This window comes from Pristiophorus japonicus, chromosome 12 (assembly GCF_044704955.1).
Source record: "Pristiophorus japonicus isolate sPriJap1 chromosome 12, sPriJap1.hap1, whole genome shotgun sequence".
NCBI lineage: Eukaryota > Metazoa > Chordata > Chondrichthyes > Pristiophoridae > Pristiophorus > Pristiophorus japonicus.
In genome coordinates, this window is record NC_091988.1 from 144,625,181 (window position 1) to 144,651,473 (window position 26,293).

Below are 26,293 nucleotides of genomic sequence, written 5' to 3' on the forward strand. Positions count from 1 at the left end.
CTCCTGGGAGAGGCAAAAGCCAGATAAAAACCCAGGCCAATTTTTTGAAGGAGTGCCTGGAGTAGGCACAGATGAGGTTACTGCTTCTCAGTACCTCTAGCCCAACACCCTCCCCTCAGATGCCAGTAGCTGTGCCAGGCAACCAGACACCAGCGGACGTGGAACATAGGTTTGCCAACCCTCCACTTTATTTGGGAGTCTCCCGGATTGGGTGACTGATCTCCCGGCCTTGCTGCTGCTGGTAACCTGAGCGAATTGGTCCTTGTATGCACGGTTCATGCATGCATGATACCCTGACTGTCATGGTCTGCAACCAATCAGCATTGCTTGGGCCCTGATGGTCACCTCGGTGGCCAGAACGCAGATCGCCACATTCCAGTGAAGCTATGTTAATGGTGGAGGGAGCCATTGTGGAGTGCGGAGTGTGCAAGTGAAAAATTACAGTGGTGGAGTTTAGAGCTATAAATGTGTTTAATGTGTAAACGTTCAATGTAAGTGATATGAACTGAGTATTGCACAAAGACAAAGCAAGAGAACAACTGTGTTTTATTAACAGACACAATGAAAGCTAACTCTCAGGAGAAATTCTTGAAAATTTAATAATCAAAGAATTTTCAGGAGAAATGTAATTTGTTTGTGATCTGAGTTTGTGGGGCAGGATTTAAATTCAAAACCATGATTATGTCACATGACATAAGCAGAGAATTTCATTTTATTAAATACAGGAATTACTACTCCAATTAAATCCAGGCAGCATGTTAGTGAGTAACACAAAAGAAAAATACTGCGGATGCTGGAAGCTGAAATTTTAAAAAATGCTGGAAATCTCTGCGGGTCAGGCAGCATCTGTGGAGAGAAAAACGGAGTTAACATTTCTGATGAAGGGTCATCGACCTGAAGCGTTAATTCTGTTTTTCTCTTCACAGATGCTGCCCAACCCGCTGAGATTTCCAGCATTTTCAATTTTTATTTTAGCAACTTTTGCTGAAATGTTATTTTTCTGTCAACTCTGCTTTCACCAAACTTGACAATTTGATCTTTTCACTTGGGTTGCCAACTGTTCCGGGACGGACCCCCAGGATTGACGATTGCTGTCCTGGCCACTGCAGTTATCAACTCGGGAGATAAGTACTTTACATTTGCAGATTGCAGAACTTCACGCCAGCTCGTCTCAGCCATCCCAACTTACAATTTCCACCGCCCCCCGCACCGCCCATCATACCTGGCTCGTGGAGGTTGTCTGACTATCTCAGCCATTCCCTGTCCCCCAGAATTGGGTTGGAATTTCTTCACAGCTGGTCCCACTCCCCACCTTAACCTCGCACTTCCAATGAAATTATGGCATCGAACAAAACCAGCTACAAGGAGATTGCCTGTCTGAGACATTCAACTCTCCTCCTCTGTTTACGAAGCAGTCCAGCCTGCAACATTCGTGATTGGGCCATCAGGCTCAGTAAGATCGGGGAGCAGAGGGGAAGCAGACGTGATGTTCTTTAAATGTGACCTGCTCCCCAGTGGCTGATGGACGCAAGTATGGAGAGGAGCCACCATTGCACCCTCTGGGTGCACTAACCCATCCGCTGGGAGAGGGCATGTCATGCTGGCCTGTGTTGGACGTTGTTGTTTAATGTGTTTTATTGCCAGAGTCGGGCAGCTTCAGTGCTTTGCCCTCGAGACCTGAACCTCACCTCCCTACAACCGTGGGGTGTGGGAGGCACTGAATTGAATGAGGTGTGGTTTTGGTTTTATTTTTTTAAATATTGCAAAACGTTACGAAATTGTATGAAAACTTAGAAGTTACTTATATCAGGCTCAATTTTCCCCAGTAATCTGCGCTGTTTTTTTACGCGTGCCGCTTTTTTTAGCCTAAATTTAAAAATCCAAAGTTCCCCAAAGATTGTGCGCCAGCGTAACTCAGTTAGTTACGATTTTTAGGTTAGTAGTTTTTTTGCGTCATAACCTGATGTCTGCGCCAGTTTTTCACAATTAAGCAAGTTTAGCCAACTTACAATTCTCCTAAAATGGCATATGTGACCACTCCCAAAAAACATTCTGGGCACTTAAGAAAAACCAGCGCAAATCAAAAAATCGGTGCAGAAATATGCCATTGTTTTTAGGCAAAGTTTTGGAGGGAGACGAGAACACATAAATATGCATTATCAAGCTTAAATTTTTCCAACTGAAAACACAGAAAATGAAAGTTTCATGCAATTCTTTAAGTTTGGATTTTTTTTAAAGTGCCACACCACCACTGAACGTCTCCAAACCGGGCTCGAGGGTCGGAGCGTCGGCCGGCAGAATCGGTCCCTCACCTGGACATAGGGGCTCGGGGCTCGGCTTCAAAAGAAGCCTACGGGGGGTGGGGGCGGTGTGGAAGTCGAACTGAAGTCAGGAGAACCCTTACACTATGCCACTGTGCAGCAAACAGCTTCAAATGAAGCCCGGGGGTGGCGGGGGGGTGGGGGGGCTGCGTGGCTCCCGATCTAAGCAAGCCTATTGCCCATGCTCAGACCTGGGTGTGGTCCATACTAGGATGTCGACTTGGGGAAAGAGAGAACAAAGAAGCTTGTCCTGCCTGCCGGTTTGAGCTTCTTACAAAAGGTACAACTTAATCATGGGGGCAAAACTGACAATGCTATACCTCGTGCGAGCCTTCTGCACAATGGTGTTGTGGTGGAGACAATTGATTCAACGTAGTCGCATGAGGAACATAGGAGGATGGACAGGAGGCCTTACCCACATTGGGTATATCGAGACAGGCATTCATACCTGCTCTTGAGTGATGCAGACTGTGTCTGAAGGCTGGGTTTCTGCAAAGAAGTTGTAACTGAGATCTGTGAGTTTGTAAAAGCAGACCTGTAACCTAGAAGCGTCAGGAGGACTGCTTTATCAGTTGAAGTGAAGATTACAGCTGCACTTTCATTCTGTGCATCTGGATCATTCCAGGCCACAACTGGGGATGTGTGCACCATTTCTCAACATGCAACACATATCAGCATTCGGCAGGTGACTGCTGCATTATAGGCCCGGAGGAATGATTACATAAAGTTGCCATGACCGCCCAGGCAATACGTTACGGGGCTGTGGGTTTCTCCAGGAGTGATTCATTGCCAGTTCTCAAAGGCAGTGATCTAACTTACTGCACCACTCAATTACTGTCACAAAACAGTCAGTCTGTTAAGTATATGCATAACATTAATAGGCGATTAACGATATTGGGGTAATGTTTACATTTGTTTACACTAGTAATATCAGCATAATCTGGATGGAATTCGCCATACCAGTGTGAAAGTTCAGGGAATTTCAAAACCACTTACATTCGTGTTTTCAATTATCTTTTATGCTGCTTCAAGATTCAATACAACCAGATCTGGCCCCGCCCACAAAACTGGTCACACCCCCAGGTCAAAATTGCAACATTCCCTCACTTGCTCTGTTTCAGGAAAGGCTCTTCAACTTGCATTAATTTTCTTTGGCGCACAGGCACTAGTGGGCACATTTTAAAAGTTTTTTCACATCAAGAAAGACAGTGTTTTATTCATTCATGGGATGTGGGCATTGCTGCCAAGGCCAGCATTTATTGCCCACCTTTAATTGTCCTTGAGGAGGTGATGGTGAGCCATCTTCTTAAACCGCTGGAGTCCGTGTGGTGAAGGTACTCCCACAGTGCTGTTAGTGAGGGAGTTTCAGGATTTTGACCAAGCAAAGGCAAAGAAAAGACGATATATTTCCAGGATGGTGTATAACTTGGATGGGAACATCATAGGTCATCCCTCGGAATCGAGGAAGACTTGCTTCCGCTCTAAAAATGAGTCCTTAGGTGACTGAACAGTCCAATACAAGAACCACAGTCCCTGAAACAGGTGGGACAGGTAGTTGTTGAGGGAAAGAGTGGGTGGGAATGGTTTTCCGCACGCTCTTTCCACTACCTGCGTTGGATTTCTGCATGCTCTCGGCAATGAGACTCGAGGAGCTCAGCATCCTCCCGGATGCACCGCCTCCATTTAGGGCGGTCCCCGGCCAGGGACTCCCAAGTATCGACGGGAATGCTGCACTTAATCAGGGAGGCTTTGAGGGTGTCCTTGAAACGTTTCCTCCGCCCACATGGATGGGAGCATGGAGGTGCTGAAACTCCCATGTGCCTGCTGCCCTTGTCCTTCTAGGTGGTTGAGGTCGCGGATATGGAAGGTGCTGTCATAAGAACATAAGAACATAAAAAGTAGGAGCAGGAGTAGGCCATACGGCCCCTCGAGCCTGCTCCGCCATTTAATACGATCTTGGCTGATCCGATCATGGACTCAGGTCAACTTCCCTGCCCCCGCCCCATAACCCTTTATTCCCTTATCGGTTAAGAAACTGTCTATCTCTGTCTAAAAAGTATTCAAGTCGCAACTGCCACAGCTCTCTGAGGCAGCGAATTCCACAGATCCACAACCCTCTGAGAAAATAAATTTCTCCTCATCTCAGTTTTAAATGGGCGATCGCTTATTCTAAGATTATGCCTCCTAGTTCTAATCCTTACCCATCAGTGGAAACATTCTCTCTGCGTCCACCTTGTCAAGCCCCCTCATAATCTTATACGTTTCGAGAAGATCACCTCTCAATCTTCTGAATTCCAATGAGTAGAGGCCCAACCTACTCAATCTTTCCTCATGAGTCAACCCCCTCATCTCCAGAATCAACCTAGTGAACATTCTCTGAATTGCCTCCAAAGCAAATATATCCTTTCATAAATACGAAACCAAAATTGCACGCAGTATTCCAGGTGTGGCCTCACCAATACCCTGTATAACTGTAGCAAGACTTCCCTGATTTATACTCCATCCCCTTTGCAATAAAGGCCAAGATTCCATTGGCCTTCCTGATCACTTGCTGTACCTGCATACAAACCTTTTCTGTTTCATGCACAAGTACCCCCAGGTCCAGTTGTACTGCAGCACTTTGCAATCTTTCTCTATTTAAATAATAGCTTGCTCTTTGATTTTTTTCTGCCAAAGTTCATGACCTCACATTTTCCAGCATTATATTCCATCTGTCAAATTTTTGTCCACTCACTTAGCCTGTCTATGTCCTTTTGCAGATGTTTGTGTCCTCTTCACACATTGCTTTTCCTCCCATCATTGGGTCGTCAGCAAACTTGGCTACGTTACACTCAGTCCCTTCTTCCAAGTCGTTAATATAGATTGTAAATAGTTTGGGTCCCAGCACTGATCCCTGCGGCACTCCACTAGTTACTCATTGCCAATTGTTTAAAAAAGGAGGGGAGAGAAAACGGGTAATTATAGACCAAGTAGCCTGACATCAGTAGTGGGGAAAATGTTGGAATCAATTATTAAAGATGAAATAGCAGCGCATTTGGAAAGCAGTGACAGGATCGGTCCAAGTCAGCATGGATTTATGAAAGGGAAATCATGCTTGACAAATCTTCTGGAATTTCTTGAGGATGTAACTAGTAGAGTGGACAAGGGAGAACCAGTGGATGTGGTGTATTTGGACTTTCAAAAGGCTTTTGACAAGGTCCCACACAAGAGATTGGTGTGCAAAATCAAAGCATGTGGTATTGGGGGTAATGTACTGACATGGATAGAGAACTGGAAGCAGAGAGTCGGGATAAACAGGTCCTTTTCAGAATGGCAGGCAGTGATTAGTGGAGAGCTGCAGGGCTCAGTGCTGGGACCCCAGCACTTTACAATATACCTTAATGATTTAGATGAAGGAATTGAGTGTAATATCTCCAAGTTTGCAGATGACACTAAACTGGGTGGCGGTGTGAGCTGCGAGGAGGATGCTATGAGGCTGCAGAGTGACTTGGACAGTTTAGGTGAGTGGGCAAATGCATGGCAGATGCAGTGTAATGTGGATAAATGTGAGGTTATCCACTTTGGTGGCAAAAACACGAAGGCAGAATATTACCTGAATGGTAGCAGATTAGCAAAGGGGGAGGTGCAACGAGACATGGGTGTCATGGTACATCAGTCATTGAAAGTTGGCATGCAGGTACAGCAGGCGGTGAAGAAGGCAAATGGTATGTTGGTCTTCATAGCTAGGGGATTTGAGTATAGGAACAGGGAGGTCTTACTGCAGTTGTACAGCAGCTTGGTGAGGCCTCACCTGGAATACTGTGTTCAGTTTTGGTCTCCTAATCTGAGGAAGCATGTTCTTGCTATTGAGGGAGTGCAGCGAAGGTTCACCAGTCTGATTCCCGGGATGGCAGGACTGACATATGAGGAGAGACTGGATCAACTGGACCTTTATACACTGGAGTTTAGAAGGATGAGAGGAGATCTCATGGAAACTTATAAGATTCTGACGGGACTGGAAAGGTTAGATGCGGGAATAATGTTCCCGATGATGGGGAAGTCCAGAACCAGGGAACACAGTCTTAGGATAAGGGGTAGGCCATTTAGGACTGAGATGAGGAGAAACTTCTTCACTCAGAGAGTTGTTAACCTGTGGAATTCCCTACCGCAGAGAGTTGTTGATGCCAGTTCATTGGATATATTCAAGAGGGAATTAGATATGGCCCTTATGGGTAAAGGGATCAAGGGGTATGGAGAGAAAGCAGGAAAGGGGTACTGAGGTGAATGATCAGCCATGATCTTATTGAATGATGGTGCAGGGTCGAAGGGCCGAATGGCCTACTCCTGCATCTATTTTCTATGTTTTCTATGTTTAACCCGAGAAAGAACCATTTACCTTGATTCTCTGTTTTCTGTTCCTTAGCCAATCCTCTATCCATGCTAATATATTACCACTAACCCCGTGAACTTTTACCTTGTGCAGTAACCTTTCATGTGGCACCTTGTCAAATGCCTTCTGGAAGTTCAAATATACCACATCCACTGGTTCCCCTTTATCCACCCTCTTCGTTGCATCCTCAAAGAATTCCAGCAAATTTGTCAAACATGACTTCCCCTTCATAAATCCATGCTATCTCTGCCTAACCGAATTATGCTTTTCCAAATGTCCTGCTACTGCTTCTTTAATAATGGCCTCCAACATTTTCCCAACTACAGATGTTAGGCTAACTGGTCTATAGTTTCCTGCTTTTTGTCAGCCTCCTTTTTTAAATAGGGGCATTACATTTGCAGTTTTCCAATCTGCTGGGGACCTCCCCAGAATCCAGGGAATTTTGGTAAATTACAACCAGTGCATCCACTATCCCTGCCGCTACTTCTCTTAAGACCCTAGAATGCAAGCCATCAGGTCGAAGTAGCCTTGCCGAGTTGCTGCAGTGCATCTTGTAGATGGTACACACTGCAGCCACGGTACACCAGTCATGGAGGGTGCGAATGTTTAAGATGGTGGATGGGGTGCCAATCAAGCAGGCTGCTTTATCCTGGCTTGTGTCAAGCTTCTTGAGTATTGTTGGTGCTGCACTCATCCAGGCAAATGGAGAGTATTCCATCACACTCCTGACTTTTGCCTTGTAGGTGGTGGGAAGGCTTTGAGGAGTCAGGAGGTCTCATCACAGAATGCCCAGCTTCTGACCTACTTTTCTAGCCACAGTATTTATGTGACTGGTCCAGTTAAGTTTCTGGTCAATGGTGATGTTGATGGTGGGGGATTTGACAGTAATGCCATTGAATGGGATGTGGTTAGCCTCTCTCATGTTGGAGATGGTCATTGCCTGGCACTTGTGTGACACAACTGTTATTTGCCACATATCAGTCCAAGCCTGCATGTTGCTGTATGCGGACATGGACTGCTTCATTATCTGAGGAGTTGCGAATGGAACTGAACACTGTGCAGTCATCAGTGAACATTCCCATTTCTGACCTTAAGATAGAGGGAAGGTCATTGATGAAGCAACCGAAGATGGGTGGGCCTAGGACACCGTCCTGAGGAACTCCTGCAACCATTTTCCTTTGTGCTAGGTATAACTCTAGGGCTCCTTGAAACCACATTCGGCCAAATGTTGCCTTGGTGTCAAGGACAGTCACTCTCACCTCACCTCTGGAATTCAGCTCTTTTGTCCATTTTGGACCAAGGCTGTAATGAGGTCTGGAGCCAAGTGGTCCTGGCAGAACCCAAACTGGGCATCAGTGAGCGGGTTATTGGTGAGTAAGTGCCACTTGATAGCACTGTCGATGACACCTTCCATCACTTTGATGATGATTGAGAGCAGGCTGACATAATTAGCTGGATTGGATTTGTCCTGCTTAATACTGCACCAGTTTACCACTCTTAAATACAGCAAGGAATACTTTTAATGAAAAGAAAAAAGAAGAGACCTTTTATTTTGCTGCCCAATTGTGCTGGTACATTGAAGATTTTACAGTTGTGATTATGCAAATGAATTTTAGCTGAAACTTGAACTGTAACCTAACTAGTGCAATTTCGAGCACATTTTGGGTGCAATTTCCTAATTGACCGCAAAGTGAAACTCTACCCCATTATCTTCATTTGCACAACTTGTATCTTAAATTATCACTGGTGATCAGAGCTCTGAGGTAATCAATTAATGAATGTTTTTAATGGAATGACCCAAACTGCATATTAAATCAAAGAAACAACATTTAGGGTGATGTTCTACTTACAGTACATGCAAGGAGTGAATATTGGGAAATGGTGCTCTGATCTCCTAATTTTCTGTCCATTAATTTCTGTTCATATTGCACGCAGTAGGGTGTGCAATTTCCTGATATTCACTTTTGGCAGGTGCTGGGAGCACCAAAGTGTGTATGAAATGCTACAAAATCCAGTTTAGAAATTGTTGAACTATATAGGTTTCTCCTCTACAATAAGAGGACAAAATGCATACAAGTATAATTTGCATACGAATTTGCATAATATGTACTCCACTGATGAAGAATTTCAGTTTTGCAAAACAAATACATTCTTTCCTTTTGAATTATTAGTTGAACCACAAACAGTATTATCTATTCACAGTAAATGCTCCTCTTTCATCATAGGCAGTCCCTCGGAATCGAGGAAGACTTGCTTCCACTCCTGAAGTGAGTTCTTTGGTGGCTGAACAGTCCAATATGAGAGCCACAGACTCTGTCACAGGTGGGAAGGGGTGGGTGGGACTGGTTTGCTGCACCCTCTTTCCATTGAATGCAGTTGATTTCTGCATGCTCTCGGCATGCGCCCTCTCGGATGCACTTCCTCCACTTCGGGCGGTCTTGGGCCAGAGACTCCCAGGTGTCATTCCACTTACATAAGGGCTAATTGTCTGACTTTGGACTCCTGGCAGAGAGTCTCACTCACCCAGGCTGCATGTTACATAATTGGAGGTGTGATGTGCAAAAATTATCAACCGTATCAGCCTTGGTTCAATGATAGATATTTTGCCTCTAAATCAAAGGTTGTAGATTCAAGTCCTATTCCAGATACTTGAGCAAATAATCTGGGCTTACACTTCAGTGCAGCACTGAGGGAGTGCTGTCTTTCAGATGAAATGTTAAATGGAGACCTCCGCTGCCCTCTCAGATGCACATATAAGATCCCATGGCACTATCAAGGAAAGCAGGAAAGTTATCACACTATCCTAGCCAACATTTATTTCTCAGCTAACACCATCAAAAATTAGATTATCTGGTAATTTATCTCAGTGCTGTTTGAGGAACCTTGCTGTGTACTTTGCAGACTGGAGCAGCGGCGGCAACGAGCAGGCAGAGCATAAATCTAACAGGAGGCCCAGAGAGCGCAGACCAGAGCAGGCAGAGCATAAATCAAGCGGGAGGCCCAGAGAGACCAGAGCAGATGGCAACGAGCAGGCAGAGAGCCGGGAGCAACTCAATACAGGAGTGACGTCAGAAATCAAAAATGACGTTGGCACAAGGGAAGGCACTGATTGGTGAGTAGCTGGTGAGTGTTTTTAATTGTTTTATATAGCCGATAAAATAAAGGGAAAGAGCTGATTGGTGAGTGTTTTTTGTTACGCTTTAAAATTATTTCTGCTGGGTTAGTGCTTAGTCTATTAAATAGAGGCATGGCACAGCAGTTCAGTCCCATGGAGTGCACATCCTGTGCCATGTGGGAAATCCTGGATGCTTGGTGTAGCCAGGATGACCACATGTGCAGGAAGTGTTACCAGCTACAGCAACTCGAGCTCCGGGTTTTGGAGCTTGAGGCGGCGGCTGGAGTCACTGCAATGCATGCACAAGGCTGAGAACTTTGTGGATTGCGCGTTTCTAGAGGTGGCCACCCCGCAGCTAGAGAGGAAGTGGGTGGCCGCCAGACAGAAGAGGAGGACTAGGCAGATAGTGCAGGAGTCACCTGAGTGCATCTCGCTCTCCAACCAGTATTCTGTTCTGAGTACTGCTGGGGGCGATGGTGCCTCTGGCGAGTACAGCCAGAGCCAAACCCATGGCACCATGGGTGGCTAGGCTGCATGGTGGGGGTGGTGAGGGTGGAGAAAGAAGAGTGAAAGAGCAATAGTGGTAGGGGATTTGATAATTCGGGGAGCAGACAGGCGTATCTGCGGCCATATACGTGACTCCAGGATGTTATGTTGCCTCCTTGGTGTCAGGGTCAAATATATAATCGAGTGGCTGCAGAGCATTCTGGAGGGGAGAGAGTGAACAGCCAGAGGTCATGGTCCATATCGGTATCAATGACATAGGTAGAAAGAGGGATGAGGTCCTGCAGGCAGATTTTAAGGAGCTAGGAGAGAGATAAAAAAGCAGGACCTCAAAGGTAGTAAAATCTTCGGATTACTCCTGGTGCCACGTGCTAGTGCATACAGAAATAGGACGATAGAACAGATGAATGTCTGGCTGGAAGGATGGTGCACGAGGGAGGGCTTTAGATTCCTGAGGCATTGGGATTGCTTCTGGCGGAGGTGGGACCTGTACAAGTCAGAAGGGTTGCACCTCAACAGAGCCGGGACCAATATCCTCATGGGGGGAGGGGGCGCGGTTGCTAATGCTGTTGGGGAGGATTTAAACTAGCTTGGCAGGGGGATAGGAACCTGAGATTAGATAGAGTAGGGAGAGAAGCAAAGCTGGAATTGGAAAGCAAAAAAGTAGAAAGTGAATTTGGAATAGAGAGGAAACAAGGGTTTGAAAATAGATAACAAAGAAGTTTGGCAGTGCTAAATGTTATATACTTCAATGCAAGGAGTATAGGGAATAAGGCATATGAGTTGAGAGCACAGATTGACACTTGGGAATATGATATTATAGCTAGTACTGAGACATAGCTGAAAGAAGGGCAGGTTTGGTAGTTCAACATTCCGGGTTACAGAGTTTTCAGACAGGATAGAGAGGGGGTTAAAAAAGGAGAGGTGATCACAACCACAGAAAGTTATTGAGGCCAGTTCTTTAGATATATTCAAAAGGGAGTTAGATGTGGCCCTTACGGCTAAAGGGATCAAGGGGTATGGAGAGAAAGCAGGAATGGGGTACAGAAGTTGCATGATCAGCCATGATCATATTGAATGGTGGTGCAGGCTCAAAAGGCCAAATGGCCTACTCCTGCACCTACTCTCTATGGGGCCAAGTTTCGGCCTGAGTTGCTCCTGTTTTTTTGGAGCAACTGGTTTAGAATGGAGTTTCTTAGAACTTGCAATTCTCGGCATTTAGTTTGCTCCTGTTCTAGTCAGTTAAAACAGTTTCAGTTTGGAACAGATTTTTTTTTCAAAAGGGGGCACGTCCGGCCACTTACGCCTGTTTTGAAAGTTTCAGCAGTGAAAACTTACTCCAAACTAACTTAGAATGGAGTACGTGTAGATTTTTGTACGCTCAGAAAAACCTTGTCTACACTTAGAAAATCAGGCGTAGGTTACAAATCAGGCGTAGGGAATGGGTGGGGGGGGCGGGGTTTAAAGGGAAGTTTACAAACATTAAATACTTCAGTTTTACAAAAAGAGTCATCATCAATAATAAATGATAAATACATCAATAAATCAACCAATAAATCAATCACTAGTAAAAAGCTGCAACCTCAATGGGAGCTGGTCGGCGGTTCCAGGGGAAATGCAAGACAAAAGTAAGCCGTTCCACCGACGCAAGGGCGAAATGTCCATCCATTCCGAATGCCTCCTATGGGGGAATCATGTAATTTTGCCAAAAAAAGGCAGGGAATCGTTTATACGTGACTGTCACAGTACCCACCCAGGCATAGTCATAATGAAGGCTATCGCCAGGTCGCACGTTTGGTGGCCCGGCATTGACTCAGAATTGGAGTCATGCGTACACTAATGTAACACTTGCTCACAGGTAAGCAATGCACCTAGGAAGGCCCCACTGAGTCTGTGGTCATGGCCCTCCAAACCGTGGTCCAGGGTCATTTCGCTGACCCCTTTCTAGGAAAGATGTTCCTAGTTTCAGTGGACGCTTGATCTAAATGGATTGAATGTATAATAATGTCATCATGTACGTCCACTGCCACCATTGAAAGCCTCCGGGTCATGTTTGCCACCATGGTTTGCCCGACGTCCTTGTTGGACCATGTTTCACCAGCTCAGAAGTCAACAAGTTCATGACACGCAATGGCATCAAGCATATCATGTCTGCGCCATTTAAGCCGCATCCAATGGTCAAGCGGAACGGGCAGTCCAAACCATCAAGCAGAGCTTGAAACGCGTGCAGTGCCGGTTATCTCAGATTCTGCTCAGCTACCGCACGCGACCCCACTCGCTTACCAGGCTCCCCCTGCAGAATTGCTAATGAAGAGAGCACTCAAAACCAGGCTCTCCTTAGTCCACCCTGATCTCAATGATCATGTAGAAACCCGGCGTCACCGGCATAACGTGTACCACGATCGCACGGCTGTATCTCGTGACATTGAGGTTACTGACCCTGTTTGTTCTTAATGACGATCATGGTCCCAAATGAATTTCTGGCACTGTGTTAGCCAAGGAGGGGAATAGAGTGTTTGTTGTCAAACTTATTAATGGACAAACGTGCAGAAAGCACTTCGATCGGATCAAACTGCAGTTCACTGACAGCCAAAAACAGTTTGAAGAGGACATTACCATCAACGATCCACCCACACACACCCAACCAGCAATCAATCTCTCTGTCAACTACAAGGATGAACCCACCATGCCCGACAGTCCGATTAGACCAGCCGCGCCGCAGTGCAGCAATGATCCGACCAACTCACCCATGCCAAGACTTCAACTCAGGTGATCAACCCAGGAACGCAGAGCCCCGGATTGCCTTAACTTGAAATAACTTGTATCTAAGACTTTGCGGGGGGAATGATGTTATGCATGTGAACAATGCCAATATGTAAAACTTGCCAGCAAGGGGCGCACCTGTAGGAGACCCAAGGGTCACCTGCACACCCCGGGCAAGCAGGTATAAAAGGCATTCTACCATGCTGCTTCCTCACTCTGAAGTTACATTAAAGAGACCAAGGTCACAACAGTTTGAATTTACAATATACAGTCTTGTGGCATTATTCTGAACATAACAGTCTCACTAATGCCCTGTACAGGCCAGAGTAATTACAGTCAGCCTAACCTCAGTGGTGGGAAAAACATTGGAAAAATTCTGAGGGTCAGGATAAATCTTCATTTAGAAAGACACAGATTAATCAAGGACAGTCAGCATGGATTTGTTAAGGGAAGGTCGTGTCTGACTAACTTGATTTAATTTTTTAAGGAGGTAACACGGAGGGCCAATGAGGGTAGTGCGTTTGATGTAGTGAATATGGATTTTAGCAAAGCTTTTGATAAGATCCCACATGGCAGACTTGTCATGAAAGTAAAAGCCTATGGGATCCAGGGCAAAGTGACAAGTTGGATTCAAAATTGGTTCAGAGGCAGTAAGCTAAGGGTAATGGTTGATAGGTATTTTGTGACTGGAAGGCTGATTCCAGTGGGGTTTCAAAGGGCTCAGTACTAGGTCCTATACTTTTTCTGGTGTACATATCAATGATTTAGACCTGAATGTAGGGGGTATGATTAAGAAGTTTACGGATGATACTAAAATCGGCTGTGTGGTTGATAATGAAGAAGAAAGCTGTAGACTGCAAGAAGGTATCAATCAACTGGTCAGGTGGGCAGAACAGTGGCAAATGGAATTCAATCCAGAGAAGTGTGAGGTAATGCATTTGGGGAGGGCTAACAAGGCAAGGGAATACACATTAAATGGTAGGTCACTGAGAAGTGTAGAGGACTAGGCCACAGCTAGAGTACGGCGTGCAGTTCTGGTCACCACGTTACAGGAAGGATGTGATTGCACTAGAGAGGGTACAGAGGAGATTTACAAGGATGTTGCCTGGACTGGAGAATATTAGCTATGAGAAAAGATTGGATAGGCTGTGTTTGTTTTCTTTGGAACAGAGGAGGCTGAGGGGAGACCTTATTGAGGTGTATAAAATTAGATAGAGTGGATAGGAAGGACCTATTTCCCTTAGCAGAGGGTTCAACAACCAGCGGGCATAGATTTAAAGTAATTGGTAGAAGGTTCAGATGGGATTTGAGGGGAAATGTCTTTACCCAGAAGGTGGTAGGGGTCTGGAACTCACTGCTTGAAAGGGTGGTAGAGGCAGAAACCCTCACCACATTTAAAAAGTACTTGAATGTGCACTTGAAATGCCATAACCTACAGGGCTACAGACCAAGAGCTGGAAAGTGGGATTAGCTCTTTGTTGGCCGGTGCGGACATGATGGACCAAAATGGCCTTCTTCCATGCTGTAAATTTCTATGATTTTATGAATTTGGCTGCCGCATTTTTCAACATTACCACAGTAACTACATTTTAAATGTATTTCATCGGCTGAGAAGTGCTTTGAAATGTCCTGAGGTCATAAGAGATACTATATAAATGTAAGTTCTTTTTTTCTGAACAGTGTTTTTCTCGAAGAAGGAGTAAAAGTTTCCTTGCCCAATTCAGGCCAGTTCAATTGCATTTCTGCCAGATAATTATAGAATGTTAATAAAGAAATCCATGCTGAAACATTTGTATTCTGAGTAAACAGGGAAGAATGTAAAAACAAACATCTATTTTGGAACAAACTCTTACCTGGACGTGTATTTTCAGATATATCAACTTTGTATGTCTTACTGCTGAATTTAGGAGGGTTGTCATTGATATCAGTCACTACAATTACATATAACATATGATCATCTAGAATTTCATAACTATCCTTGTTCAGAGCATCGACTTGAAACTGAATACAGAAAAAATTGGTAGAATTAATTATTATTCAAAAAATAGATTATACTTTAATAAATATTAAGACATTCCATTTGTCTACTGTTTAGGTTAACAAACAAAAATTTGATACCAATATTCAGAGAGCGGTAGATCACATATTTATATATTTAACTTTTTAATTTAATTGTTATGAATTTATTAAAAATTAGTCAGTACACCTGCTCTCCTGTTTTGCACTGAGCTTTTTTTTTAGGTTGAAGGCATTTTGCTCACAAAATGCCAGCCTTGGCTCAGTAATAGCACTCTTATCCTTGAGCCAGGTAGGTTGTAGGTTCAAGCCCCGCTCCAGAGACATGAGCACATAATCTAGGCTGATACTTCAGTGCAGTACTGAGGGAGTGCTGCACTGTTGAAGGTGCTGTCTTTTAGATGGGATGTTAAACCAAGGTCCTGTCTGCCTTCTCAGATAGATGTAAATGATCCCATAGTATACGTTGAGTTGGTATCCCTCATTTATCCCTCAACAAACACCACCATGAAACAAATTATCTCTTTGCTGTTTCCCACATTACAATAGTGCCTATACTCCAAAAGTACTTAATTGGTTGTAAAGCACCTTGAGACATCCGGTGGCCATGAAAAGCGCTATATAAATCCAAGTCTTATGTGGGACTTTGCTGTACACAAATTGGCTGGTGCATTTGCCTACATTATAACAGTGACTACATTTTAAAAGTACTTCATTGGCTGTGAAGCACTTTGGGATGGGACATCCTGAAATCGTGAAACATGTAATATAAATGCAAGTTCTTCTAAATGAGCAATCTGTAACTGGTTGCTGTAATTGCTTGGTCAGCACATCTTCCAATATCAACAAAATCTGTGCTAGGAATGGTTGGCTGAAGAACTAAGCTAGCCCACAGCACACTGAGCTGACTGCATGAAATTTTGAGAGAGGTCATGACATTAGAGTAATTAACATATGTTCCCTGCACATCTTTGACCTTTTACTGACAGCTAGCCAAATAGCAAAGGTGAAAAATCTAGCTACCAGTTTAAATAGGGTAGTATGGATTCCCTTAGCCATCCACCAGTTTTTTATCAGCTCAAGGATAGTGGTGTGGGAAAATCGCACTGGAATATGCTCCATCACATCCCCACTTTGTTGTGTCTCCCCCATTTCCTCTTCCCAGGCCCAGCCCAGTAGTGGAACATATATATGCCTGCCATGTGGGCAAATGTATAGAAAACCAATGCAAATTAGGAAAATGAATCCTGTGATGTATTCCCTTCTATTTGAGTCCCGACTATTACTGTTAGTCCCAGGTGCAAGTATACCAAAGGTGGTGGAGGAGACCTGTTCATTTATTTTAGCACTCAAAGCAATGACTTGCACAAACCCAAAAAGTAGTATGACCATTATTTTTTTCATGTTGAGTTCATTTCACAAAGTGCATGGAGCTCCTATGCAGTGATGGGATCAGAGGACTGCTGCAGGGAAACTCCAGCCCTAAGCTGATGGACACCCTGCCAGAGGTCAGGGAGCCTGCCTCCAGTATTGAAACAGGACCATCAACCAGAGTCTCGATAGTGGCTGGCTGGAGATGTGACCCAATTCTGCCAAACTGGAAATTCTAGGTTGGTGAGTGGTTGCATATGGGGGCAAATATAATACCAAATTGCAATGTAGAGCATTTCAGAGCTGTTTCCTTGTACCAGCAATTGGATGGCTGGCCTCACTGCAAATTGTGAGGTTAGACCCTCCTAACTGTAACAAGCACTTAGCACTTGGAAAATGGGCAGAATCCTGACTGGCTAAAGGACTATAGCTTACTCTTGAAGAGGAGTGAGTTTTTAATCTGCATTTAAAAAATACATTTTGCTGGAAGCTACAATGGAGCCAAGGAGCAACGTATGGAGGACTGCACCTTTACAGGGAGAGGTATTGGAAGTACAATTGCAGGAAGTGCAGCAAAAGAGGAGGCAGCAGTGATGGAATTATGTCTCCCAGATCCATTGACCATATCCAAATCAGGAAGCAGTTTATTGGAATTCGGAGTGCAAAGTAAGTGTGCACATCTTTTCACTCTAATATTGGGGTTAATATGAGACATGAGTTCAAATCTCACCATTCAGTTAAATAAATGCTATTATCAGTAATGGTGACCATGAAACTAATGGATTGTTGTAAAAACCCATCTGGTTCACTGATGTCCTTTAGGGAAGGAAATCTGCTGTCCTTATGCGGTCTGGCCTATATGTGACTCCAGGCCCACAGCAATGTGGTCGACTCTTAACTGGCCTCTGAAATGACCGAGCATGACCTAATACTCAAGATAGTGGCTCACCACCACCTTCTCGAGGACAATTAGGGATGGGCAATAAATGCTGGCCTTACTCGTGATGCCCACATTCTATGAATAAATTAAAAAAATATTTATGACACAAACTAAATTCTGAGTTACAGCACCCTCAGGAAGATACCATGAAAGCATCCAAACACACTTTCTCCTCTTCTGTACGATTGCAGAAAAGCTGTAGCACACAAAGCTGCGTGGGTGTTTGCACTCATCTCACCACTAGTGCCCCAAAATACAGTGCACTTGCAAAAAGCTTCCATACATGATTTCATAACATAAAAGTGGGGCTACAGGATTGTTCCAGGCTGATTTGAAGGCCCGAAATTATCACTCAGAGGTCCTTGTGAAAAGGGGCAAGCAAACTTTGAACATATAAATGGGAGAATTATTACTATTCACTGACACCTTCAACCAGCCTTTCCTGCTCTGCTCTGCAGGACATTTTACTGCCCCCGACCCCCACCTACTATGATGCCCCATCTGTGCCAATACTGGCACAGGCACTCTCCAACATTAAGATAATTGGGAGACTCTGAGTTTCACACTGGAAGTTTCTCTCACCTTGTTGTGGTGGTAGAGCAGGATCATGGGTTTCTAAGTCTTGCATATTTTACATTAGTCGACACAGAACAAGTAGGTGCAAGTTATAGGATCCAACATATGTGCTTTGAATCATACAGCAAAACTTATGTTACAGAAACTCAAAAGAAGAGCGTTTGTACCGTAATTTTTCTTGTTGTTTCACGATCAACTTTATGATGGACAGATATATCTCCAGTATCGGAATCAATTGAAAACAAGCCTCTCTCAGGTTCACGATCAACACCCTCACCCGAAAGTCGAAATACCACTGTATGGTTTTGAATCTTGTCATTGGAAAGCTACAAAAAAACAAAATTGTTACTTGTGAAAATAATTTTACAAGAAAATTGTTGTGAGTGGAATAATCTAGTAATAGTATTTCATTAAAATATAAAATTATTTCTCAGGTCTTAACTTATGGTACATCTTCATTAAAAACTTTGTCCTTGTACTTACACTATGAGATAATAGTTATAAATGTTTAAATTGTTAATCAAAATTCCCTCTCTCTGCTAAAATAGCCCATTTACTTTTTTATTTTAAGTGGATTAATGCACTCTGCTGAGCTGGGGACTGAAGATATTTTTCACAGTCTATGCTAGGTAGGTATGCTGATGCCTGTAGACCTGGTTGGTGATATCTTGGTAAGTGTTATTAAACAAGTTATGTTGGCTGACGATTATTCTGGCACCCTATCTTTCTCGCAGTGGAACATACAAGACTACATACTAGGATTGAAGTGCTTCCAAAGAATATTCGTCATCTTTAGCCAAGTTTTAACATGTTATTTTAATACATTGGGGTCATAGCTTCTCTTGGGAGCTTCCACTGCACCAAATGTCATGTATTCAACCAGCATTGTAATCCATGTATAAACTGACCTAAGTTGTACACCGTGAGAACACTGACCACTAGGTGGGAGACACTCCTAACCTGGACCTTCAGGTATAAAAGGGGAAGCTCCACCCACCTTCATCACTTGAGTGCTAAGGAATAAAGGACAGGTCACAGACTGACCTTCTCTCAAGCATGGGCCTCGTGTGCATTTATACTGTGTAGTAAGGACGTTTCAATGGCGACAAGAAACTGGGATTTAAACCACACGAGCATGGCAACTAGCAGAACAGACGAGAGGTACTGTGTTAAGGAATGGTTGGGACAGAGATTCAACATTGTTAAAGCAGCACACAGTTCTCCAGGCAGACAAGGGCAGTCAGGCATGCCCCAACATGTAGTCGAACCCAGAGGGGGAGTTCGACAGAGACAATGGCAAGCTGAACAGCGATTCACGCCATTGCAAGGGACAATGCGGCCAGTAATGGGGCCATCAACACCTGTTAATGAAGCACTCAAGGATAATAACAGGGGCAGACAGGGACGATCGACTGGCAAGGGACCTTTTGTTTCAAACCGCAACTCATGCTGGAGGCGTAGAGGTACACACTCAACCGGAGTTTGCAGAGATGAGCAAAATACCTGCAGAAATTGCAGAAATGGACACTGGGGGAAATCGCTGGAAGCTAAAATTCAGCAAGTTCGTGTGGAGCACGTATACAGTTCATACACCAGGACGGCACCGATAATGATGAAAGTGCTCCTCAATGGCATCCCAGTATCAATGGAGTTAGACACGGGTGCCAGCCAGTCCATGATGGGTATCAAACAGTTCGAAAAGTTGTGGGCATCCAAGGCCAGGAGGCCAAAATTATCGCCGATTGACGCACAGCTACGGACTTACACAAAGCAGATCATTCCGGTGCTAGGCAGCGCCACGGTAGTCGTGACCCACAAAGATTCGGAGAACAGGTTGCAACTCTGGATTGTCCCAGGGGACGGTCCCGCACTACTGGGGAGGAGTTGGCTTGCTGTCATGAACTGGAAATGGGGCGATGTCAATGCAATTTCCTCTGTGGAGCGAGTATCATGCTCACAGGTCCTGGACAAATTTGACTCATTATTTCAACCCGGCATTGGCACTTTCATGGGGGCCAAGGTAGTGAGTCACATAAACCCGGATGCCAGACCAGTACACCACAAGGCCAGAGCGGTGCCGTACGTGATGCGGGAAAAGATAGAAGGCAAATTGGACCACCTGTTGAGGGAAGGCATCATCTTGCCAGTCGAATTCAGTGACTGGGCGAGCCCGATTGTGCCGGTGCTCAAGGCGGATGGGTCGGTCAGGATATGTGGCGATTACAAGGCCACCATCAATCGGGTGTCACTCCAAGACCAGTACCCGCTACCGAGAGCGGAGGACCTCTTTGCGACGCTATCTGATGGCAAACTTTTTTCAAAATTGGACCTGACCTCAGCTTACATGACCCAGGAGCTGGCGAGTGAGTCGAAGAAGCTGACCACCATCACGACACACAAAGGGTTGTTTGAGTACAACAGATGTCCGTTCGGGATTCGCTCGGCCGCCGCGATCTTCCAACGAAATATGGAAAGCCTCCTCAAGTCGATTCCAGGGATGGTGGTTTTTCAGGACGACATCCTCATTACGGGTTACGATACTGGAGAACACCTCCACAACCTGGAGGAGGTGCTACGCAGACTGGACCGGGTAGGTCTGCGACTGAAAAAGGCGAAGTGCGTCTTCCTAGCTCCAGAGGTAGAATTTCTGGGGATGAGGGTAGCAGCAGACGGGATCAGCCCTACTGCATCCAAGATGGAAGCGATCCAGAGAGCACCCAGACCCCGCAACACGACGGAGCTGCGTTCGTTCCTGGGGCTCCTGAACTATTTTGGTAACTTTCTTCCCAAATTGAGCACGCTGCTAGAGCCGCTACACGTGCTCCTACGCAAAGGTCGTGAATGGGTCTGGGGGGCAGCCAGGAAAGGGCTTTTAATAGAGCACGCAATTTGTTATGTTCCAACAATCTGTTAACGCTATATGACCCATGTAAGAAACTTGTGTTAACGTGCGATGCATCGTCCTATGGTTGCAGCATGTCAATGCCAAGGGTCAGTTACAGCCGGTAGCTTATGCCTCCAGGAGTCTGTCCCAGGCAGAAAGGGGCTACGGGATGGTAGAAAAGGAGGCGCTCGCATGTGTATATGCGGTAAAGAAAATGCACCAGTACCTGTTTGGCAGGAAATTTGAGCTGGAGACAGATCACAAACCCCTAACGTCCCTTTTGGCCGACAACAAGGCCATAAATGCAAACGCATCGGCCCGCATACAGAGGTGGGCACTCACGTTAGCTGCCTATGACTACACAATTCGGCACAGATCGGGCACCGAAAACTGCGCCGATGCACTCAGCAGGCTCCCACTAGCCACCACTGAGGGGGCTACCGAGCATGGTGCTGAGGTGGTCATGGCTGTTGAAGCTTTCAGAAGCGAACGCTCACCCGTGACAGCCCGTCAGATTAAAGTCTGGACAAATAGAGACCCGCTATTGTCTCGAGTCAAGAAATGTGTCCTGAATGGGGACTGGGCAGCCACGTACAGGGCATGCCCTGAGAAATTTAAACCATTTCACAGGCGCAAGGATGAACTCTCGATTCAGGCCGATTGCCTACAGTGGGGAAACCGCGTAGTCATGCCCCAGATGGGCAGAGAGGTGTTCATCAGAGAACTCCACAATGGGCACCCGGGCATTGTCACGATGAAGGCAATTGCCAGGTCACACGTTTGGTGGCCAGGGATAGACGCAGATCTGGAACTTTGTGTTCGCAGGTGCAAAACGTGTGCCCAGCTGGGCCATGCGCCCAGGGAAGCCCCCCTTAGCCCCTGGCCATGGCCCGCCAAGCCTTGGTCTCACATCCATGTGGACTACGCAGGTCCTTTCATGGGGAAAATGTTTTTGGTTGTAGTAGACGCCTACTCCAAATAGATCGAGTGTGACATTTTAAATTCAAGCACATCCTCTGCCACGGTAGAAAGTCTACGGGCAATGTTCGCCGCCCACGGTCTACCGGACATCTTGGTCAGCGACAATGGCCCGTGCTTCACAAGCACTGAATTCCAGGACTTCATGGCAGGCAATGGAATTAACCATGTTAGAACGGCACCGTTCAAGCCGGCCTCAAACGGCCAGGCAGAACGAGCAGTGCAGATAATCAAACAGGGGATGCTCAGATTCCAAGGGGGTTCCCTACAAACCCGTTTATCACGCCTCCTGTTGGCCTATAGATCCCGACCACACTCGCTCACAGGGGTTCCACCCGCAGAGCTACTAATGAAAAGGACGCTCAAAACCCGATTATCCCTTATACACCCCACCAAGAAAGAAATTGTCGAGAGCAGGCGCCAGTCACAATATCACTACCATGACAGGAATGCGAGGGCGCGATGTATTGATGTAAATTATCCTGTTTTTGTCCTCAACTACGCTGCAGGGCCCAAATGGCTCGCAGGCACTGTGGTTGCCAAAGAGGGAAATAGGATTCTGGTAGTTAAACTTACCAATGGACAAATCTGCCGTAAACATGTGGATCAAACAAAAAGGAGGTTCAGCAACCCCATAGAAGAAGCAGAGGAAGAACACGAGATAGAGTTCACTCCACCACAAGTGACTGAGAGGCCGTGATTTCACGGTGGTGAGGCCAGAAATTATGGTGTTTGGGGAAGGTGCTCCCGGCTCCAGCCCACCCTCTCACAATTTTCCCTAGATTCAGTTTGTTAAGCCCACCCTGCGAGGTTCCCGGTCTATCAACAAGAAGCGGGTCTGATGACGTCATTTGATGACGCGTCATCAGCCAACTTCCTTAAACACTGCAAACACTGACAACACTTCAAAAATATACGTGGCTGCACCCAGGCTCTCCCATGAATGCCTCGAGATGCTTATGGAGGGAGTCACAGCACACAGGGAGGTTCTCTTCCCTTCCAATGGGCGGAAAAGACCTCCCCAGGACACCAACGCAGCCTGGTTACACATTGCATAGGAGGGCAGAATCAGGGAGAACTGGCTGCACTGGCGCAAACCTTTCAATGATCTCAGTAGATTGCGAAACATTACTGCAAAGCCACACTCGACTTCATCCTCCTGTGCCACTCATCACATCCCCATCACTCTGCCTTCCCTACCCTACTCCTACACATCCTTACTCACACCAACTTACCTTGCACCTCCACCCATCCCTCTCTATCTACATTATCACTTCCCCATCTCACTAGCCTCCCCTCACACTCACCCTCATCCTAATGCAAGCATGCCAACTAACAACACACAAGGGTAGGCACTTGGGTCTTTTAGCCAATGTTCATGTAGAGTTTCTGCTAATGTGTTGTCAAACATTGAAATCTTTATTTTCAACACTGTGTGTTCTTGGACAGATCTATGTGCACCTTTGGAAGTGGCTTCGTGAGTTGTAGTGAATGGTGAGACATAAGGGTACCCCGCACAATGGGAAAGGAAAGGCTTGGACATTGCAAGGATGCTTTATGGTGCTGCTGTGGGGTGGTGCCAACCTGGCGCATCATGTGGCAGCCAGGTTGTACAGCATCAGGTGAAGTAAATGTGGTCCTGGGTGCGGCCATCCCTGGCAGCAATGTGGTCGGGTGCTGATGCCGTGTCCTGTGCAGCACCAGGTGATTGCGGATGAGGTTGGTGTTGTTAGTGATGCTGGTGTGTTTAGTAATGTTGGTGTTGGGGCTGATCATGGTGGGATTCTGAGGACCAAGGTGAGATTTTTTTCAAGGGCACTGACGATGCTGGAATAGATGGCAAGTGAAGTTGAGATGACAGAAGCGATCTGTCAATGGTGAGAGAGGTTGCTTCAAGGAGGTGACTGGGTGTTCACTGCAAACACTTCCAAAGTGCATACAGTTCAAAAGTGTCTTCTAAATCCTGAAGGCTTCAGCTTCTGAGATTGGAAAGTGAACAGGTGTAAAATGGTAGCTTTTATACCACTTCTGCTGCTGTCAACTAGTCAAAGAAATGGAGAGTCACTGAAAACCTGACCTGGCGTGAAATCCAAGGGACGACAAACTCATTAAAAACTTGGTAAAATGGTAAGTGCCTGGTAAAATCATTTAAATTACCTTAAAAATGCCTCTTAACAATTTTAATTGCCTGGCCCCCTGCTTGGTATCGGGTCAGTGATCTGCTCGCAGACCCGACACTTGAGAAACTGACAAGGAGGCAGGTTCAGAGCAGAGAGAGAATCAAGTGGCATTGAGCATGAGCGATAAACAAGAGGTAAAAAAAATATGAGAGAGAAAAACGAGAGAGTTTAACAAATGAGAGAGAAAGCGAGTGTGAGTGAAAAGAGACGGAAAGAATGTGCGAGTAAAATAAACAAGAAGTGTGATACTAAAACAAGAGAAAGTGAGAAAAATAAGAGACAGAGAACGCAAGAAGAATAAAGATACACACACAGGAATATGAGGAGAGAAACAGAGCAGAGACGCTCTTGGAATATTCTTGACAGTAGAAGTCTAGCAGAATGTCTCTACAGGCAGGACGATTCCTCAGCAGCTGCTCTGGCTGTCAAAAGTCAATCAGAATAACGGTGGGCAAGTGTACAATATGTCGTAGTTGTCTGGTGGACAAGAGTTTCAGGTTGCATCCACAAACTACGATGATTTCGGATTATCTGGCAGGAGGGATTGTGATCCATTTTTCAGCTGTAGCCTATCCTGGGATCAATGGAATCCACTCATGGGGGAAAATTGCATATCGCCCCGTTTGAGGGCGGTAACCTTGGCGAAGCCCAGCATGAAAGTCCCGCCCTGTGACCTAAATTTGGGTTACCGCCCCCAAGAGGAAGTGGAGCAGAAAGTCAGGCGTTCCACTTGCTCTCCGGCGCAGGACTGGGGCAGAAAGCGCACGAAAGTTGCAGCTTCCGTTAAAGGGGAGGGCACGCTGCGAGGTTTGCAGTGGGGTGAGGCGTCTCCACTACACCACCAGGGATGCAGGGTGCCGTGGCCGCAGCCCGGCACAGAAGCAGATTGCCGGGCCGCACCATCACGGCACAAACCCCGTGAAAAAAATAACAGAAGGCCGGACCGAGAGGACAAAATGCCGGTGTGCACCTCCCGTTTAAATGGCACCCCGAGAGGAGCGGAGTGCGACCCGCGAGGCTGACGCTGACATCGCCCATGGTGGTCTCACAGGGCGTGGCCCAATTTCTGCCATGGGGTGAAAACGGACTTCTGCGGGGCGAAAACAGGTCACTGCGCACAGCGATGATGACCTTTATGCTCTACACAGAGCAGGGTTCAATTTTTGTGGACTGGGGATGCACACAGTGCAGTTGAGGACAGGTGAAGATTTTCAGGGGTTCCTGAATTTGTGGTGCAGGGCAAGGCACTAGAGTACTTGGGGCAGACCTGGACAGGGGAGCTGTTTGTGCAAAACAAGAAATGGAAATATGCACTGATTATGAAAGACAGTTCAATACGTTCAAGAAAGTGACCAGAGCCCCCAAATTAATTAAAATAACCAATACCAAGCTAAATATTTTGTCAGACATTGAACTAATCATAATCCTTAGACCCAAGGCTACAACAAGCCAGTCATCAACATTACTCATGAGAATTTGAGCACACAGACACAAAATATAGAATTCAAAGCGATAAATAGATATTAAAATTGTAACAACTAGTGTTTTTATTTAAAGATTTGGATATTTTTCGTTGATCTGTGTAGAAACTACAAAAATAATATTGTCTCCTTTGCCTTTTGCTCTCATATTAACACTTACTTTAATAATCTGTTTAGGGAAAGGTCCAGTATCTTCTTCCACAAGTTTAAAAACAGCAGTAATCCATCTTCTCTTCACACGGTGCAACACCATTGAATGCTGTCCTTTTACTCTGTTCAGGTCCTAAAATTAAGCATTTCAATATTTAACGATTAAATATCTAAGATTAATATTGATCACCACATCAAACAGCTTAGTGTCAGCTGTGCTCAGTGGGTAGCACTCTCACCTCTGAGTCAGAAGGTTGTGGGTTCAAGTCCCACTCCGGGAACTTGAAGGACGCAAAATTGACGAGAACCCCCTCCCCAGCATTTGGGCTCATTCAAAAGGAAATTTAATTTGGGACTATCTACCAAAAAGTTTGAAATCCTAAATTGCTTATAGAAGAAACTACGAACTTTAATCAAATTTTGGACTTTTACAAGACAAATTCAAGCCTGTGGCCGGGCCTAGGGAACACAAGAAGCCCACTTGAGGGAAAGGATTATTAGGATTGTCTGGGCGTTGGGACTAATTTAACTTGTCTGGAGAAATGTGTATTTGAGAATCCTGCTCCACAAGAGACATTAACATTACAACAAATAACCCAGAGGTAGCTAACCATCAACCTGAATCTGGAAAACCGTTTCAGCATA

General features: G+C 45.5%; 1 protein-coding gene across 1 annotated transcript in view; it reads right to left on the reverse strand.

The window, feature by feature from the left end:
- Window positions 1–25,980, reverse strand: part of LOC139276875 (cadherin-like protein 26) — a 111,709-nt gene extending 85,729 nt beyond the window's left edge. Inside the window, exons 1-4 of the mRNA XM_070894873.1 lie at window positions 25,888–25,980; window positions 25,659–25,781; window positions 18,143–18,301; window positions 14,926–15,073 (exon numbers count right to left, since the gene is read on the reverse strand). Of these exons, the coding sequence (XP_070750974.1) occupies window positions 14,926–15,073; window positions 18,143–18,301; window positions 25,659–25,781; window positions 25,888–25,980 (523 nt within the window). The remainder of the gene's footprint in view (window positions 1–14,925; window positions 15,074–18,142; window positions 18,302–25,658; window positions 25,782–25,887) is intronic.
- Window positions 25,981–26,293: the final 313 nt, after the last annotated feature.